The sequence below is a fragment of the Pan paniscus genome, chromosome 5, assembly GCF_029289425.2.
Source record: "Pan paniscus chromosome 5, NHGRI_mPanPan1-v2.0_pri, whole genome shotgun sequence".
NCBI lineage: Eukaryota > Metazoa > Chordata > Mammalia > Primates > Hominidae > Pan > Pan paniscus.
Window position 1 is genome coordinate 35,868,275 of NC_073254.2, and position 17,670 is coordinate 35,885,944.

General features: G+C 40.6%; 1 protein-coding gene across 2 annotated transcripts in view; it reads left to right on the plus strand.

Annotated features, from left to right (window-relative positions):
* CDKAL1 (CDK5 regulatory subunit associated protein 1 like 1) overlaps nucleotides 1–5,202 on the plus strand; it is a 704,387-nt gene extending 699,185 nt beyond the window's left edge. For both annotated transcript variants that reach the window (XM_003823187.6, XM_034961530.3), the window contains exon 16: nucleotides 3,643–5,202. In XM_003823187.6, the coding sequence (XP_003823235.1) occupies nucleotides 3,643–3,834 (192 nt within the window). In that variant the 3' untranslated portion in view covers nucleotides 3,835–5,202. The remainder of the gene's footprint in view (nucleotides 1–3,642) is intronic.
* The last annotated feature ends 12,468 nt before the right edge of the window (nucleotides 5,203–17,670 follow it).

A 17,670-nucleotide genomic window follows, 5' to 3' on the forward strand; every position in this document is an offset into this window, starting at 1 on the left:
ACTTCGCCTATAAGCACTTTTTATTACATTATTTTCTATTCATGATCCCTGCTTTCAACTGCTATGGTTGTACATTTACATGTTTGAGCATCTTGGACTTTATGAGAAAGATCTCATATTTCCCATATTTCTAAACTACTTTTTCTTAAGTATCTCAGTGGTAGTGACGATTGAAATGTACAAAAAGCTAGCTGGCTACTGATTATTACTCTGTCATCTGAGAAACTTTTTAAATATTATGTTTAAAAATAGTATCATCAAAATCCTTTTATCAAGATCTTGATTTGGTAAAAGGTGAAAATAATAAAAGGGCACAGCGCAATAGAGACAGGATGCATTTACCCTCTCCTGCTCCGCGGTCACGCTCCCGCCTTGATCCTCAAGAGAGTGGCAAATCTTGTGGCTGCATATGCATGCTTCTGCTTCTCTGCAGGATGCAGGGTGCAGACTTGTCCAGCAGGCACAGGAGGAAAGCTCAGCACCAAAATACCTTTTATGAATCAGTTATGTTCAAATGTGTTAAACATCTGAGGGGTGGAGAGAAAAAAGGATGCCCGAGGAAGAATGACTAAACTTAACATGACCACAAATAATCCTCTCCGGTAGTTTAATAGGTAACTTTATTTTGAACAAAATTTTATGACAGATGAGTTGAAAGGAGAAGAAATTTTCCGGAATTGTCATCTGAAGTCAAAGAGTTTTGCTTTTATTTTAACCCAGGCCAAGAAGGCGCAGTACCCGCACTGCTTTGTGAAACAAAAAACAAAACGTGTTATCAACCCAACTAAATGCTTAAGATTTTAAGACTCACCTAGTCCTTCCCCAGGTGAGCCTGACACCTGGCCTGGCACCACTAATCATGGCACAGGTTCAGAACCAAGGTCAAGCATTCTGAACGGGGGATAGGGAAAAGGGTGGATTTTCCCTGAAGCTCGTGTAGCCAGTTTCAGGGTCTCTCAATTTGAGGGGCCCCTTCCAAGACCCTGTACCTAATTTTGTGTTCATTATTTTTTTCTTAAAGAGAAGGCTTCAGGACCCACAAAATCTGGGTCCACTCCTGGGTGAAGGTATCTGTGAACCTCCTGAAGACAGAGTGTGAGCGAGGCTGTGTGGATATGTAAATGTGCTTCCATATTTTTCTGGAAGGGTCTGTATAGTCTTCTCAAAGCCATCTATGACTTACAAAGGTTAAAGAACTCAGGCCTCGGAGAAATTAATCAACCTCTTAATTCTGGTCTTATAACACCACACTTATAAAGTGATGGTTTAATTGCTAGAGGCAACAATTTGTGACTCAAGTAGAATAGCTTCCTGAATGTATCACAGGACACATTGATCACCAGAGACATAGATGAGAATGTTCTTGATGGTTGCTCATCTCATTGGAATACACACTCTCATATTATTCATTCGATCAGTCATTCATTCATTCATTCCTAAACACTTACTGAGTACCTGCTCTGTGACTGCAGCCTGCTAGGTCCCAAGATTTCAGAGATGAATTAGGCAGACTCGCTGCTTTTGAGGAACTCACATAGTTCCTATCAATTCAGCTGAAGGACTCTGCATTCTTTCTCCAGGTTCCCACATATATGTGAGTGCTGTCCTTGAGATCTTGAGGCTATTTTAAATTGAAATGGAAGCTCTTCAGCATAAACCTCACTCCAAAATATTATGCAAAAAGCCACCCTCATAAGAGAGCTGTCTCCTGGGGACGGGGACAGGTCTTCGTGCACCACTGAGCTCCGGCTCTTGCCTCCCCCTGCCATGGGAAGGACGGTCCCATTCTGTCCAGCTGTGTGCTTCCTTATGAAAGACTCAGAGTGCAGGGAGACCAGCAGGATATCGGCCCAGATACCTGAGGAGTGCAGCAGTAAATAATGCTTCGACTGTCATTATGGTTGAGAGACTTTTCCTTGTGGCTAACAGCTGTGTTAATTCTGCTGTTAGCCTTCTACAGACAGAGCAAGAATTCTTCCCACACAATCACATATAAATAGGAGCCTGTGGAAACTGGGCTGTAGAAGTTGTTTTCATTTCCCCATTCCTATTCTTTGTGTCTTGCATTACCCAATCCTTTGAATGCAAATCCTATTGATTCTACATCAAAAGTCTGTTGTTCCCTCTGCCGTCATCCTGATAGAGGTCCTCATTATCTCCCATTTCATCTGTTGCTACAACTTACCACTGGATTTTCTACCCCATTCTCCTGCCTCCCTTCAGTCCACCCCACACATTCCTATTCATGTTACCTTCTGCAAAGCACCATTCCAGTGTCTCTCCTGTGCATGCTGAGATGCAGCTTCCCAAACAGAAGCCAAAGAGGTACCAGGAGGTTGCTAGAGAGTTTGGAAGGGAAGACTGAGCAAAGTACCATGGTTGTTCAAAGATACTTTGTGCTTCTGTGGATTTCCTGTCCTGTCCTGCACCGCCTCTGGGCTGCCCCTCCGCCCTACCATTTTTCCTTCCATCCAGCATTTCTCATCTGCGCCTTCCACACCCCTCCTTCCATCTCTCAAAATGTTATTCAGGTTTCAACAGGGGAGTCCCATGTTATTGGGGGAGGCACCGATTCTGAAGCAGGTACACGAGGTGAAAATATCATAAATTGCGCTTCAAAACTAGAGCCACCCTGAGAATAGCCAGGTGCTCCTCTCTCCGCTTCCCTGGACACCAGCTAAGAAGCCGGTGAACAGAAACCACTGAGAAAAGCAGCACAGTCAGGTCCCCAGCTTCTCAGCTCTGCCCAAGCAGGGTTTCCCAACCTGTTCTCTATCTGGCATGAAGAGAAAATGATAGTATTTGTATGGCACACAAGGTACTTTGAGGGGACTGAGTGTGGGGTCATGTGGGGTGGGTCACTCTTGGCGCAGCCCTCCTGTGGCAGCAGCCCAGCTGGGAATCTTTGTCCTAGGGATGTGTTTGCTGAATCAAGTGGCTTCCATGGTTGTTGGTTTGTTTGTTTGTTTTTGAGACAGGGTCTCACTCTGTTGCCCAGGCTGGAGTGCAGCAGCACAATCTTGGCTCACTGTAGCCTTCGCCTTCCAGGTTCCAGCAATTCTCCTGCCTCAGCCTCCAGAGTAGCTGGGACTAACCGGCACCTGCCACCACACCCAGCTAATTTTTATATTTTTAGTGGAGACGGGGTTTCACCATGTTGGCCAGGCTGGTCTCAAACCTCTGACCTCAAGTGATCAGCCTGCCTTGGCCTCCCAAAAAGTGCTGGGATTACAGGCGTGAGCCACCACACCTAGCCCATGGTGTTTCTTTGTCATTCCTCCATTGCTGAGAAGATATGGTTGCATCTCTCTAGGAGTTAAATATGTCTGTGGTATGACTCCACTTTACACAGATTCTACCCTTCATGAATTCTGCCTTGATTTTCTATAAACACGGCCCGTCTTTCTCATACAGTTTATGTGTAGTCTGGAGTCATGAACTTGGCCTGGCCCTTCAAGGAAAGGAACTGACTCATTCATACCTATCTTGGGGCCACCTGGCCCATGGTGGGTGTTCAAACGTGTCTCTGTTGAAGGAGTACATAAAAGGCGGCACCTTCTGGAACCCATTACTTGATTGATATCACAACAGGGCTTTCTCTGCATCTAAAAATAATTTTTTCCTCTGTTTCTCTCTTTATAGGACTTCAGAAATGGGCTTGGGAACCAGCTGAGTTCAGGATCCCACACCTCTGCTGCATCTCAGTGTAACTCAGCGAGTTCCAGAATGGTGCTGCCCATGCCAAGGCTACATCAAGACTGTGCGCTGAGGATGTCTGTGGGCTTGGCTCTGCTGGGTCTTCTTTTTGCTTTTTTTGTCAAGGTCTATAATTAGAATACAACTAATGGAAACATCTATAAAGAAGAATACATTTCTAATTAAAATCTTCAATGAACAGGAAAGCAACATCTCCATTCTCCAAGGGCAATAATTTGTACTGGTCATGCTGCCTCCTTCTCAGCCACTCTTCTTAATGAGGCTCCCCCTGTCTCACATTGAGTTGGGCCCATTGGTTATTTGACCTAAAACCTAATCACGGCTACCATAGCACATCCTTCAAATTAAACTGCTTTTGGTTTACTTTTAGCAAGAAATGCAAGCGGTTGCATTTTTTCTGTTTGTTTCAATCTCCAATCTTTAAGTCAGAACCTAATTGTACAGTGGCTCTGGCCATCTTTTCCTCATGTGGAAGAATTTTCTATCTATCTTTAATAAACTTTTTCTTTTTTTTTTTTTTTCCAGATGGAGTTTCGCTCTTGTCGCCCAGGCTGGAGTGGTGCAGTGGCACGATCTCAGGTCACTGCAACCTCTGCCTCCTGGGTTCAAACGATTCTCCTGCCTCAGCCTCCCAAGTAGCTGGGATTACAGGCATGCGCCACCAAGCCCAGACAATTTTTTTGTGTTTTTAGTAGAGACGGAGTTTCACCATGTTGGCCAGGCTAGTCTCGAACTCCTGACCTCAAGTGATCTGCCCGCCTCGGCCTCCCAAAGTGCTAGGATTACAGGCGTGAGCCACTGCGCCCAGCCTCTTTAATAAACATTTTTAAGTGCATCTTCCCCTTCAGGCTTTGTTTGGAGTCCCCGTGCTACAAACATTGTATTTTTCACAGCAGATGTGTTCCTGAAAAGTGTATAGAAACCTGTTCTGGGAACCTGAATGCTTTTGGAATGCACGGGGAGAGTCTGCCAGCTAAAGGACTCCTGGCAACATTCTGTGAAATATGAAACTGGAAAACTGGATTTGTCGAAAACGAATTGTGCCCATTTTCTCACATTTTTGATCCATTAGATTTTTGTTGTTGTTGTTTTGTGTTTTTTTTTGTGAGTCAAGATCTCACTCTGTCACCCTGGCTGGAGTGCAATGGCACTATCTTGGCTCACTGCAGCCTCGACCTCCTGGACTCAAGCAGTCCTCCTACCTCAGCCTCCCTAATAGCCAGGACTACAGGCATATACCACCATGCCCAACTAATTTTTTAGTTTTTTGTAGAGATGAGTGTCACTATGTTGCCCAGGCTTGCCTGGAACTCCTAGCCTCAAGCAGTCTTCTTGCCTCAGCCTCCCAAAGTGCTGGGATTACAGGCGTGAGCCACTCCACCCAGCCCAGATTAAATGTTTTTATTTCTACCTGCCATCATTGGTCTTTACTAAGTGAAGTGACTTCTTTCTTTAACAATAAATGGAATTGGTATACTAAGCAAATCCTATGTTTTTGAGAATTTATTTGGATTGCATAGGTACAGGAAAACCAGGTACCGTGTAGTTACCATAGGATATTTTCCATCTCGAAACCCATACCCCTCTTCAGCTCTTACATTTAACTCAAAATGTTTGTGTTTTGTGTGTCTTTTAAGGAACCCAAATTAAAATTCAGTCATGTCCTAGTTGGTAAATTATAAAATATATATGCTTTTAGTGTTAGTACATTTCTCCTGGAACTGGTATGTGCTTCTAAGAGGTGCTCACATTTGGAATGCAAAAATCCGCCTGTGCTGCTTCTAGTCCTGCAGTGAAACATCCACTTGGGAGCACCCCTCACTTCTTAGCAGGAATGAGGAGAAGAGGACAAGAACCTGCCATGTGCCTCCCTTCTTGAGCTCTACGCAGTCATTTCTTTGTTAATAAACAGTGGGTTCCAGTGTGGTGCTCATTTAACAAAAACCTAGCAGAGATAAAAATGCCATCCAAAGCCTAGAGTTGCACTAGATCAGACGTAGAGAAAGCTTTACACCTGTAACTGATTGGAGACAAAAAAGATTTTTTCTACCTCCCTTTTCTCTTTCCCTACTCTTTTCCTCACTCCCTCGTCAGTTTATTTCCTCCCTTCTAGCTCTATGCTGTCCTCTCCTTTTTTCATTTTTTTCTTCCTATAAGAGAATGATACACCCAGTCATCCAAATTCCCCCCCTGCTGCCCTCACCTACCATGGCGTGGATCCTCAAGGATCGTTTCAGCTGTACAGGATTCTCCCTACTTCCTGCCGTGACTGTTATTTACCCTCAATTTGGCTGCAGCTTCACTCTGCTGTTTGACCCAGAAAGGGACCAAGGTCACTGCCTGCAGCAGACGCTGGACCTTCATGAAATCAGTCTCCATACTGGTGACCAATTGGTGAGAGGGGTAGCAGTGTTCTGGAAATCCAGGGTTTTTCTTCCCCCTATGACCTCCATCTATAGGGAGGGGAAGGGAGAGAGCAGAAAAGGATGCAGTGCAAGTTAAAAACAGTTTTCTTAAGCACTGGACTCTGAATGGGGCTGAGTCTGGGAACCACGGGAGCAAGTGTGATCATCAGTAGAGTTGTTACTTTTCCAGCCTGTCTCCTTCCTGCCCACAGTGCAACTGCACTTCTCCCGCCCCTTTGAAGTTAGGCGTGAAATGTGAGCAGAAGGGTCACGTCCTTCTTCGGGGCAGACATGTTCAGGGCTGGTGTACAGTTTGCTGTGTGCTCTTCCCACCGCTGTGGTGATCCTGGACCCATATGTCAGAATGACGCCTCCCCGACCCTGGGTCCCTGAGTTAGTACAGTTGAGTAGGGCTCCTGGCCAGCATGTGCTACATAGGCATCAGGAACCAGAAATATATTTTGGTTGTGTTAAGCCACCGGCATCTGGGGGTCGTAGCCATAGCATACATAACCTGATTTATACAAAGTGTCAGCTGTGATAGGATGCTTGACCCGCAGATTGTAAATGTAATTGTTATGTTTTCTTTTTATGCTTTTGTATGCTTTGCTTTAGTATCAAGGTGTGTGTGTGTGTGTGTGTGTGTGTGTGTGTGTGTGTGTGTACTTCTCTGCTGAGAAGGAAACCTATGAAGTGATCTTTTCAATGCTTTGGCCAATTTTTTTCTTAAACTCTTTATTAGAATAAAACATACATATGAAATGGACATAAATCATAGGGCTACAGGGATTTTTAAAAACTGAGCAAGCATTGTAGCCAGCACCAGGAGGCTCCCCATGTACCCTCCTAGCCATTAAGTCTGCCCCGCAAGGAGTAACCAGTATCCTTATTTCTAACATTACAGATTGATTTGCCTGATTCTAAACTTTCTATAAGTGGAATCATGTAGTATGCACTATTTCATGTCTACCTTCTTTTGTTCTACAGTGATTGTGAGACACATCCAGATTATTGTGTGAGCAGTAATTATTTCACGTTCATTGCTGAATAGTATTTCAGTGTATGAGTACACCACATTGTCTTTGTTCATTCTACATTTGAGTTTTTTCCCATGTTTTGTCTATTATGAATAATGCTGCTATAAACACACTTTGTTAAGCGTTTATGTGATGATGTGAGGAGTACATGTCTAGGGGTGGAATTGCTGGGTCATAGCATTTGCATATGTTCAGCTTAGATACTGCTAAATGGTTTTCTGAAGTGGTTGTACCAATTTACATCCCCACCAGCAGTTGACATGAGTTCTGTCATTCTCCCACTATTTTTTCTCTTTGGACCTTAGATATTCTTCAGCAGACCTTGTCTCTGCTGTCTCCCTTCCACAAGTCATTCCTATTTTAATAGTAATGATAATATCGACAACCATTAACTGTCTAGTCCTTAAATGAAATGCACTGGATGTTATACTTTGCACTTAACAGGTGTTAATCAGTCCTGAAGAAAAAATTTTGAGATACGTATTGTTATTCCCGTCATACTGAGAAGAAAATCTAAAACTTAAAAGACTAAGTAACTTGTGCAAGAGGCACAGAGCTCTTAAGTTTAGAGGCAGGGCTGGTACACAGCCTGACTCCAAAGCATATACTCCTCTTCTGTAAACTCCTCCTGCTCCTCTGTCCCATCTTTGACTTAAACTTGACCTGTGCCAACAGATACACATTTAGGATCAATCCTGTGGATGCCTGAGCTTGGGGGGCTTCAGCCTTTCAGTCTGTGTTGTCCTGCTCCAAAAATGTGCATGGTACTTGATATACTTTTTAAATAAAGATTTACTAATCAAGCTTTTTTCTTTGCCCTGCCCCCTCCTTCCTTCCTTCTTTCTTTCCCTCCTTTCTATTGTCCCTGCTTCATCTTATCATCCCTGCTTCCTTTCTTATCATCCCAGCATGAGATAGTCAGTTTGAGAATGTAAAGAATTCTTGGGTTAAAACTTTGCTTTGTTGCTGGGAAAATGTGTCTAAACATCAGATTTCCATATGTCATTCAGTCAAAACATATACTACTTCTACTGACTTCACTCCAGGTTGAAAATTTCAGTGTATATTGTAAGATGTCATGGAGGGAGAATTAGAGTTACAAATCAAGCTTCAAGAGGGTTTGTCATCATAAAACAAACATAGGGAAAAAATGAAGAGAGAGAGGGAGGGAAGAGAAGAAAGGAGGGGAGAGAAAAGGAAGAAAAAGAAAAGGAGAAAAGATTCTTAAGGCTTGCAGCAACAACAAAAAAGGTAATCATATGAGATGATGGGTATGGTAATTCACTTGACTGTAGCCACCATTTTGCTGTGTATATGTGTATCAATACATGTTCACCTTAAATACTCACAATAAAAAATGAATATGTACGTTTTCTAAAAGGTTTGCTGGTCCCCCCAGGCACCCCAGGATGCAGCGGCACATTCACAGGAGCACCCTGGGATTCTTTAAATTTTTGGAGGGAACACAGCAACATCTGTCAGATACCAGGCCAACTACCAGCTCAAAATAGTTCACAGTTTTCAACGTTACATTTCACAAATTTTGATGACACCATGTCTTTATAAAACTGGATTTTCAGCAATTGCTGTGATAAAAAGCAAGTATCAAGTGAAAATCAATGTGGAACAAGAAGTGAAAATTGTGATCATAGTCCAAGGTTTGAGAAGGGGTGCTGTACCCAACAGATGCACAGCTGCCATTAATAAGTAATATTAATATGAAATAAAATATTAATTTTTTATCTAAGTTACATGTATTATTTTTTCAAATGGTTCTCATAAGATAGTAGGATATAAATGCTTATTCACTTGTCAGGATTACCTATTTAAACAGAAGGTTAGCTGCTGCTTTTGGCCTAGGGGTACAAAGAGTCAAGAAAGTTTGAAAACCTCTGCTCTATGATACAACCTAATTTAAAGGATCCACGTCAAACTTATAATCTGGAGTCCTAATCACTTCTCAAAATATTTTCCCCTTACTTTAAAGTTAGATTATCCATAGCATGTGTTTGATAAATTTACACTGGGCTTGCCGTTGAGTTTGATTTTTATGATGTTGAAGCTGTAAAGGAGTTAACAATCAGAATCACCTGGATTCAGATCTCAGTTGTTTCCAATACAAATTTGAGGCAGAAAATATAAGGAAAGACCATGAGATTTTTGACATCAGCAAAACTTTAAATTCCAGCCAGACCACTTTTTCTTTTTGAGCCACATCTCTAAAACAGGAACAAGATTCCATTGTGGGTCATTGAAAGATAAGTGAACTCATGCATATAAAATACTGTATTCTTGACACATGACATTTCCTCCTCTTTTTTGATTACTGTAGCCACTTAAAGGTGAAAAATACCTTTATAAATAAAGTTAGGTGTTTTAAATTCTGATATCAACACATGACCACCCAAAAGATTTATATATGGAATAAAAAGATTCCTACCTTGAGAGAGATAAAGTCTGATTCTGACAAATGCAGCAAAGGAAGAAAAATTCAAAGGCAATGGACTGCAGCTGTATTTGAGGAGATCAAATTAATGAATAGTGTGGAGCACAGATTTGGGTGGCCAATCTAAGATCAAGAAGGAGATTTTCCATGGCCAAAGATGAAAAGAGCAACCAGATTAATAGGGAGGCCTAGAAGTCATGCCTCCCCCATCCTGCTTTGAGACTAAAAGGAAATGCAGACACTATTATTCTTGATTAGTTTTCTGTCAATTATTTTCTCCCAGTACTGTTTCCTAGAGTTCTATGGCCAAAATATCTCAACGGTGTAGAAGTTGAAGCAAAGGATTTCACCTGGTGTCTCATGATCTTCCTAGCTTCTGGGTATGTGAATACATTTATGAGCACTAATGATGCAAGTTCTCAGGAAAAAAAAAAGCAGGGGGATGGAGGAGAACCACCTTGGGTCAAGGTAAAGGAAAACTTGGAGTTCAGAAAAACCTAAAGAAGTATGAGTTTTTAACTCCGAGGTTTATCTAATCTGCTTTTAATATGCCCAATTAATCACAAAACAATAGATGTTATACTAGACAGTCTGATTCCAAAGCCCAATGCCTGCTTTCACCACTGCTGTTTACATTGTACTGGGAGTTCTAGTGAGAACTATTAGACAACAAAAAGAAGTAAAGGGCATCAAATTGGAAAGGAGGAGGTAACACTATCTCTATTTGCAGATTACATGATCATATGTATAAAGCATCCCAAAGAAGCCACAGGAAAGCAACTAGAGCTAATAAATGAATTTAGCAAAGTTACAGACTATAAGACCAATGCAAAAAAAGAAATTCATTTGTGTTTTTTTACGCTAGCAATGAACAATCCGAAAAGGAAATTGAGAAAGCAGTTCCATCTACAATAGCAGCTAAACAAATTAAACACTTAGGAATATATCTAACTAAGGAGGTAAAAGATTTGTATGCTGAAAACTAAAAATCATTGCTGAAAGAAATTTATGAATATCTGAAAAATGGAAAGGTATCGTATGTTCATTAATAGGAAAACTTAGCATTAAGATGTTAATACTACCCAAAGTGAGCTACAGATTAAACACACTCTCTATCAAAATTCTAACAGCCTGTTTTACCAAAATGGAAAAGCCAACCCTCAAACTCATATGGAATCACAGGCAACCCCAAATAGCTAAAACAATCTCTAAAAAGTAGACTAAAACTGGAGGACTCATGTTTTCCAACTTCAAAACTTCCAACAAAGCTACAGTAACTACTACTGTGATACCTGCTTAAGGACAGACATAGAGACCAAAGGACTAGAGTAGAAAGCCCAGAAATAAATTCTCACATATGTAATCAATTGATTTTCAACAAGGGCGCCAACACCATTAAATAGAGAAAGGACAGTATTTTCGACAAATGCTGTGGGGAAAACTGGATATCCATGTGCAAAAGAATAAAGTTGGACTTCACCTTATACCATGTACAAAAATTACCTCAAAATGGATCAAATACTTAAACTTGAGTTAAAATTATAAAACTCATTAGAAAACATTAGGGAAAATCTTCATGACATTGGATTTGGCAATGATGTCATAAATATGACACCAAAAGTACAGGCAACAAAAAAATGGACTTCATCAAAATTAATAACTTTTGTGCATCAAAGAACCTTATCAAGAAGGCAAAAGACAACCTACAGAATGGGTGAAAATGTAAATCATATATCTGAGAAGGGATTAACATCCAAGGTAATTCCTACAACTCAACAACAACTACAACAAATCACAAACACCCTAATTCAAAAATAAGTAAAGGATTTGAATAGATATTTTTCCAAAGAAGATATACAAATGGCTAATAAACACATAAAAAGATGCTCAACATCATTCATCACTGGGGAATTGCAAATTAAAATTATGAGATATTATCTCACCCATTAGGAGACTGCTATTTAAAAAAATAGAAAATGGTAGCTCTGTTTAAGTTCTTTGAGAAATCTCCAAACTGTTTTCCACAATGGCTGAACTAATTTACATCCCCACCAACCAGAGTATAAGTTTTCTCTATGTTCTTTACAGTCTTGCCAGCATCTGTTGTGTTTTTTTTGACTTTTTAATAATACCTATTCTGACTGGTATGAGATGGTATCTCACTGTGGTTTTGATTTGCATTTCTCTGACAGTGATGAGCATTTTCTCATGTGTTTGTTGGTCTCTTGTGTGTCTTTTTTTGAGAAGTGTCTGTTCATGTACTTTGCCCATTTTTTAACAGTTTTGGGGTTTTGCCTGTTGATTTAAGTTCCTTATAGATTCTGAATATTAGACCTTTGTCAGAAATATAGTTTGCAAATATTTTTCTCCCATTCTGTAGGTTGTCTGTTTACTCTGTTGATAGTTTCTTTTGCTGTACAGAAGCTCTTTAGTTTAATTAGGTCTCACTTGTCAATTTTTGTTTTTGTTGCAATTGCTTTTGAGGACTTAGCTAAAAATTATTTGTCAAGGCCAATGTGAAGAAAAATATTTCCTAGGTTTTCTTCTAAGCTTTTTGTAGTTTGACGTCTTACATTTAAATCTTTAATCTATCTTGAGTTCATTTTTGTGTATGGTGAAAGAGAGGGGTCCAGTTTCATTCTTCTGCATATGGTTAGCCAGTTATCCCAGCTGAATTTATTAAAAAGAGATTCATTTCCCTAATGTTTGTTTTTATCTGTTTTGTCAAAGATCAGATGGTTATAAGTGGGTGGCTTTATTTCTGAATTTTCTGTTCCATTGGTCTATGTGTCTGTTTTTGAACTAGTACCATGTTGTTTTGATTACTGTAGCCTTGTAGTATAGTTTGAAGTCGGGTAGTGTGATGCCTCTAGCTTTGTTCTTTTCACTTAGGATTGCTTTGGCTATTTGGGCTCCTTTCTGTTTTCATATGAATTTGGGTATATACCCAAAGGAAAATAAATCATTCTACCAAAAAGACACATGCACTTGCATGTTCACCATGCTATTCACAATAGCAAAGACATGAAATCAACCTAGGTGCACATCAGTGGTGAACTGGATAAAGAGCATGCGGTACATATACACCATGGAATACTACATAGCCATAAAAAGAAAGGAAATCATATCCTTTGCAGCAACATAGATTGCAGCTGGAGGCCACAATCCTAAATGAATTAATGCAGGAACCCAGAAAACTAAATACCACATGTTCTCACTTATAAGTGGGAGCTAAACATTGAGCACACATGGACATAAATATGGGAAGAATAAATACTTCAGACTACTACGGGGGAAGGGAGGGAAGGGTCATGAGTTGAAAAATTACCTATTGGGTACTAGGCTCACTATCTGGGTGATAGGATCCATACCCCAAACCTCAGCATCATGCAATATACCCATGTTACAAACTAGCACATGTACCCCCTATATCTAAAATAAATTTTGAATTAAAAAAAACAGAAAATAACAAATGCTAGTGAAGATGTAGAGAAGTTGAAACCCTTAAACATTTTCTGTGGAAACATAAAATGATGCAACCACTGTGGAAAATAGTGGTGCCTCAAAATTTAAATCGAGAACTACCATATGACCCAGATATTCCACTCCTAACTATACATGCAAAGGAATTGAAAGCTTTAACTCAAACCGATGTGTGTTTACCAATGTTTATAGCAACATTATTCACAATAGCCAAAAGGTAGGAACACCCCAACAGTCCATTGACAGATGAACGCATAAACAAAATGTAGTATATCCATACAATGGAATATTATTCAGCCTTAAAAAGGAGTGAAATGTTACAACACAGATGAACCTTGAAAACATTAGGGTAAGTGAAATAAGCCAGACACAGGACAAATACTGTATGACTCCAGTTACATGGGGAACCAGAATAGGCAAATTCATAGAGACACAAAGTAGAATAGAGGTTATCAGGAACTGAGGGGAGTTGGAAGAAGGAGATTCTATTGCTTAATGGATACAGAGTCTATGTTAGGTATGACTAAAAAGTTTTAACTGCAGTAATATACAAGGGAAGTGTCTAGTAGACTAAGAAATAAGTTCAGGTCATGTTGTGAAAGGTTTTGATGCCCTGCCAAGGAATCTAGACTTTATTCAGTAGTCAAGGTAGAGCCACTACAGGCTTCCAAACAGGCTTGTAAACATTGCAGGCCATGAAGAGATTCATGTTTGGAAAGATAAGCAGCTACAATATGGAGGTTAGCTGGTTCTCCTATTGATAATCCCGGTCAATGGGTGCCCTTACCATACCCTATATTGACACTTTTGGAAACATACAACATAGTAGTCACTTTCTCAGGCTTGGGAAAAGTTAAATTTCTACTGTTGAGCTTCCAAATGTGTCCATTTCCAGGAGAGCTAGTAGTAAGCCTCAACTTAGCCAGTTGGTGGTGGCTTTTGTTCTTGTCATTGCTATTACTGATCCTAGATCTTATCTTACTGTTGCTGATAATGGAGTTTTGTTTTGCAATAGTTGCTGTAATACATAGCTGGAAAGGATGTGCGGATCCCTTTGTTGTCTTAATTAAGAAAGTGCCTCAGTAAGAGGCAAGCTCCTGTCTTTGTAGTTCAGCATCTTTGATCCCCACTTAATCTTCGCTTGGACACCTCCACGCTGAATAGCTTCTGGAAACCTAGCAACCCTCTATCCCTCCAGCACCCACTACCTTCTCTCCTTATCTACTGCAATTTAAATAATTGACTCCAGCTTTCTGGTTTTGATTTTCTGTGTCTCAGATTCTCTTACTACATCTGTTCAGTTAACAATTCATATGCTCTATTCTTAATAAATGGATGCAAATGCTTTACAAAAAAGCCACTCGTGATAACTATGTCAGGCTGTGATCTCAGAAGGCAGATGCTTCTGGTTTTTTGTTTCTGTTTTTTGTTTTTTCAACCCATGTGATTTCTGCAACCTTACTTGGTATCATTTGAGATGTAAGGGAAGAGCTTCTGCTACCATAGACACCACTTCGTGGTTCACTATGCTTAATTCCAAACTTCACAGGAAAACTCTAAATTTCTGATCATTGGCCCATTAAAGTGTTAAAACTTGGTGTCCACAAGACCAGAAAAACTAGACTATAATTTGGTCTCAACCCTGTGTTTTGGGCCTGAGTAAGTAAACCTGATCATAGCACAGTCTCTCACCCAGGAAACAATGGTGAATAGTCAATATCACGTCTCATTTGGTTCCATATTCAAGAGTAAAATAAGAAGTCAAATAGAAAATGAACCAGGAGATGGAGCTTATAGAGTCTGGGTCCCAGCCACAGAAGTAAAGAATCTTTTAAATTCCACTTAAAATATAAAATATAAAAAAATTAGCCAGGCGTGGTGGCGGGCGCCTGTAGTCCCAGCTACTCAGGAGGCTGAGGTAGAAGAATGGCGTGAACCTGGGAGGCGGAGCTTGCAGTGAGCCGAGATCGCACCACTGTGCTCCAGCCTGGGCAACAGAGCGAGATTCCATCTTTAAAAAAAAAAAAAAAAAAAAAAACATATATATATATATGTATAATATAAATGTTTTATATGGAGAAACATTCAGGACGGGTTGGGTTTGTGTCTTTTTTAACAGAATGATCTGCAGGCTCTCAAAGAAAGTTCTGGAATGGCTGTTACCCTTGACTACTTCCATATTTCCCTGATTTCATCTTTTCATCTTGATTCTCTGATAGTTTTTCTTCTCATACATTCCTCTAACCCCATATATGCAAAGTCAGATCCCAAGCCTTAAATTGGGATCCCTCTTCTCTTCTTCCCTCTTAACCCAAAATCCTCCAAGATTTTTGAAGGCAGAAAGGTTGAAAATTTCAAAGCAATCTTTAGAAAAACAGAAGTTGGTTGGATACCAGTCTAAAAATTTTAATCTCATCAAACCAGATTGCCTTGTGCCATCAGAATTATAAAAAGCTACAAGAAAATTCAGTAGCTAAAAATGTTGCAGTTTAGTTAGAAGAATATTTTTAATGACTCTAGACATATTAGTCAAAAAGAAAGTAGGGGAAAAAGGCAATTTAACACCAGCTTTTCCTCACGCTCCATGGCAAAGTCAAGCTGTATATCCGAGGAGCGGCAGTATCTCCAATTAATATTAAATGAAAAACCTGTGGCAACCTAACATCGAAGTCACAAATTTAAAGCCCCAGAAAGTCACCACCAGCTGCCATCTGGTCATCAATCCTAAACAACCTCTGTTCCTCTGTAATGTGTCAGGGAATTTAAATTTTCTTACAGTAATATTTAAAATTTGAGTTAAGATTTGAGTAGGTTATACAGAAAGACTGCTCTTTCTCCGTGCTCAATGAAAGGGAATTGTGTCTGTTTCATCTGGAGCCTGGTCTTTCTTGAAAAGGCAGGAGTGGTGAACCCTGCACGTCAGCCTAGAGTAAGAGCAAGAGGGGCTCATAGAGCATGGAGTTGGACTCCTTTATTTTACAGATGGAGAGACTGAGGTTAGGAGAGTTTAGTGACTTGTCCGAGGCCACCCTTCTAGTTTAGGGCATTTCTGAACAAGAATCCTTAACGTTCTCTTTGGTGTTGAGATGTTTTGGGGCAGGACTCTAGACTTACCTGTTTAGTTGTATGTAGTGTATTCACCATTGTGTCACTTGATTTATCCATGCTAGAGTGGAGACTCAGCAAATGAATAAATAAATGAAAAATGGGAATGAGATCCCACCATATCTAAATACCAGATTGCCAAAAAGTAAGAGCTGAATTGCCTGAGTTTTCAAAGGTTCACTGAGAAATGGGGAAGAGCTTGGCATGGCCTTTGAGTCTAATCGTGGTGTCTCTTCTTCACACCAAATATCTAGGCAGACCCTAGGAATTTGATTACAGTGTATCTGCACACATATTATGCAAAGGAACCACTTGGTCTTTCACTGTGAAACAAACAAAATCCAGCATGCCTCAGCTGATTTGTCAATATCATTTTTTATGTATTCTGGGGCCCATTCTAATGACCCAGAGAAATCTCTTACAAACAAATTGGGTTTTTATAAGATTACATTGGTGATGGGAACAGAAAAAACAGGATTAAAAAAAAAAAAAAATGGCCAGGTGTGGTGGCTCACGCCTGTAATCCTAGCACTTTGGGAGGCCGAGGTGGGCAGATCACGAAGTCAGGAGATCGAGACCATCCTGGCCAACATGGTGAAACCCTGTCTCTACTAAAAATACAAACATTAGCTGGGTGTGGTGGCGCATGCCTGTAATCCCAGCTACTTGGGAGGCTGAGGCAGGAGAATCACTTGAACCAGGGCGTCAGAGGTTGCAGTGAGCTGAGACGGTACCACTGCACTCCACCACTGCACTCCAGCCTGGCGACAGAGCGAGACAGCAAACAAACAAAAAAAACCTTCCTGGCCTGATGCTGTGGTGCATACCTGTAACCCCAGCACTCTGGGAGGCCAAGGCAGGCGGATCACTTGAGGCCAGGAGTTCAAGACCAGCCTGGGCAACATGGCAAAACCCCATTTCTACAAAAAATACAAAAATTAGCTGGGTGTGGTGGTGGGTGCCTGTAATCCCAGCTACTTGGGAGGCTAAGGTGGGAGAAACACTTGAACCCAGGAGGCGGAGGTTACAGTGGGCCAAGATCATGCCACTGCACTCTAGCCTGGGTGACAGAGTGAGATTCTGTCTCAAAAAAACAACAAACAAACAAATAAAAAAACAACCCCTCTCCCCTCCATCTCCCTAAAACAATAAAGAGATTTTGTTCATTGGAAGAAAACAAAACAAAACAAAACAAACACTTCTTGGCAGCCAAAGGAACTCGGAGGAACACAAAACTTTACTCGGCACAGGAAGGTAACATACCATCAGATTCTCAATTACTTAGTCAACCTTGGTTTACAACAATTGACATTAAGACAGCACTCAGAAATAACAATAACGAAAACAAACTCCAACACTTGCCACCTCCTCTTATGGAAAGACAGCAAGGGGTGGGCGGTGGGCACCAGTCAGTACCTTCCAAGGGAACATTTCCTTTACCTGGAAAAGGAATTCTAATACAGAAATTTGCTCTAAA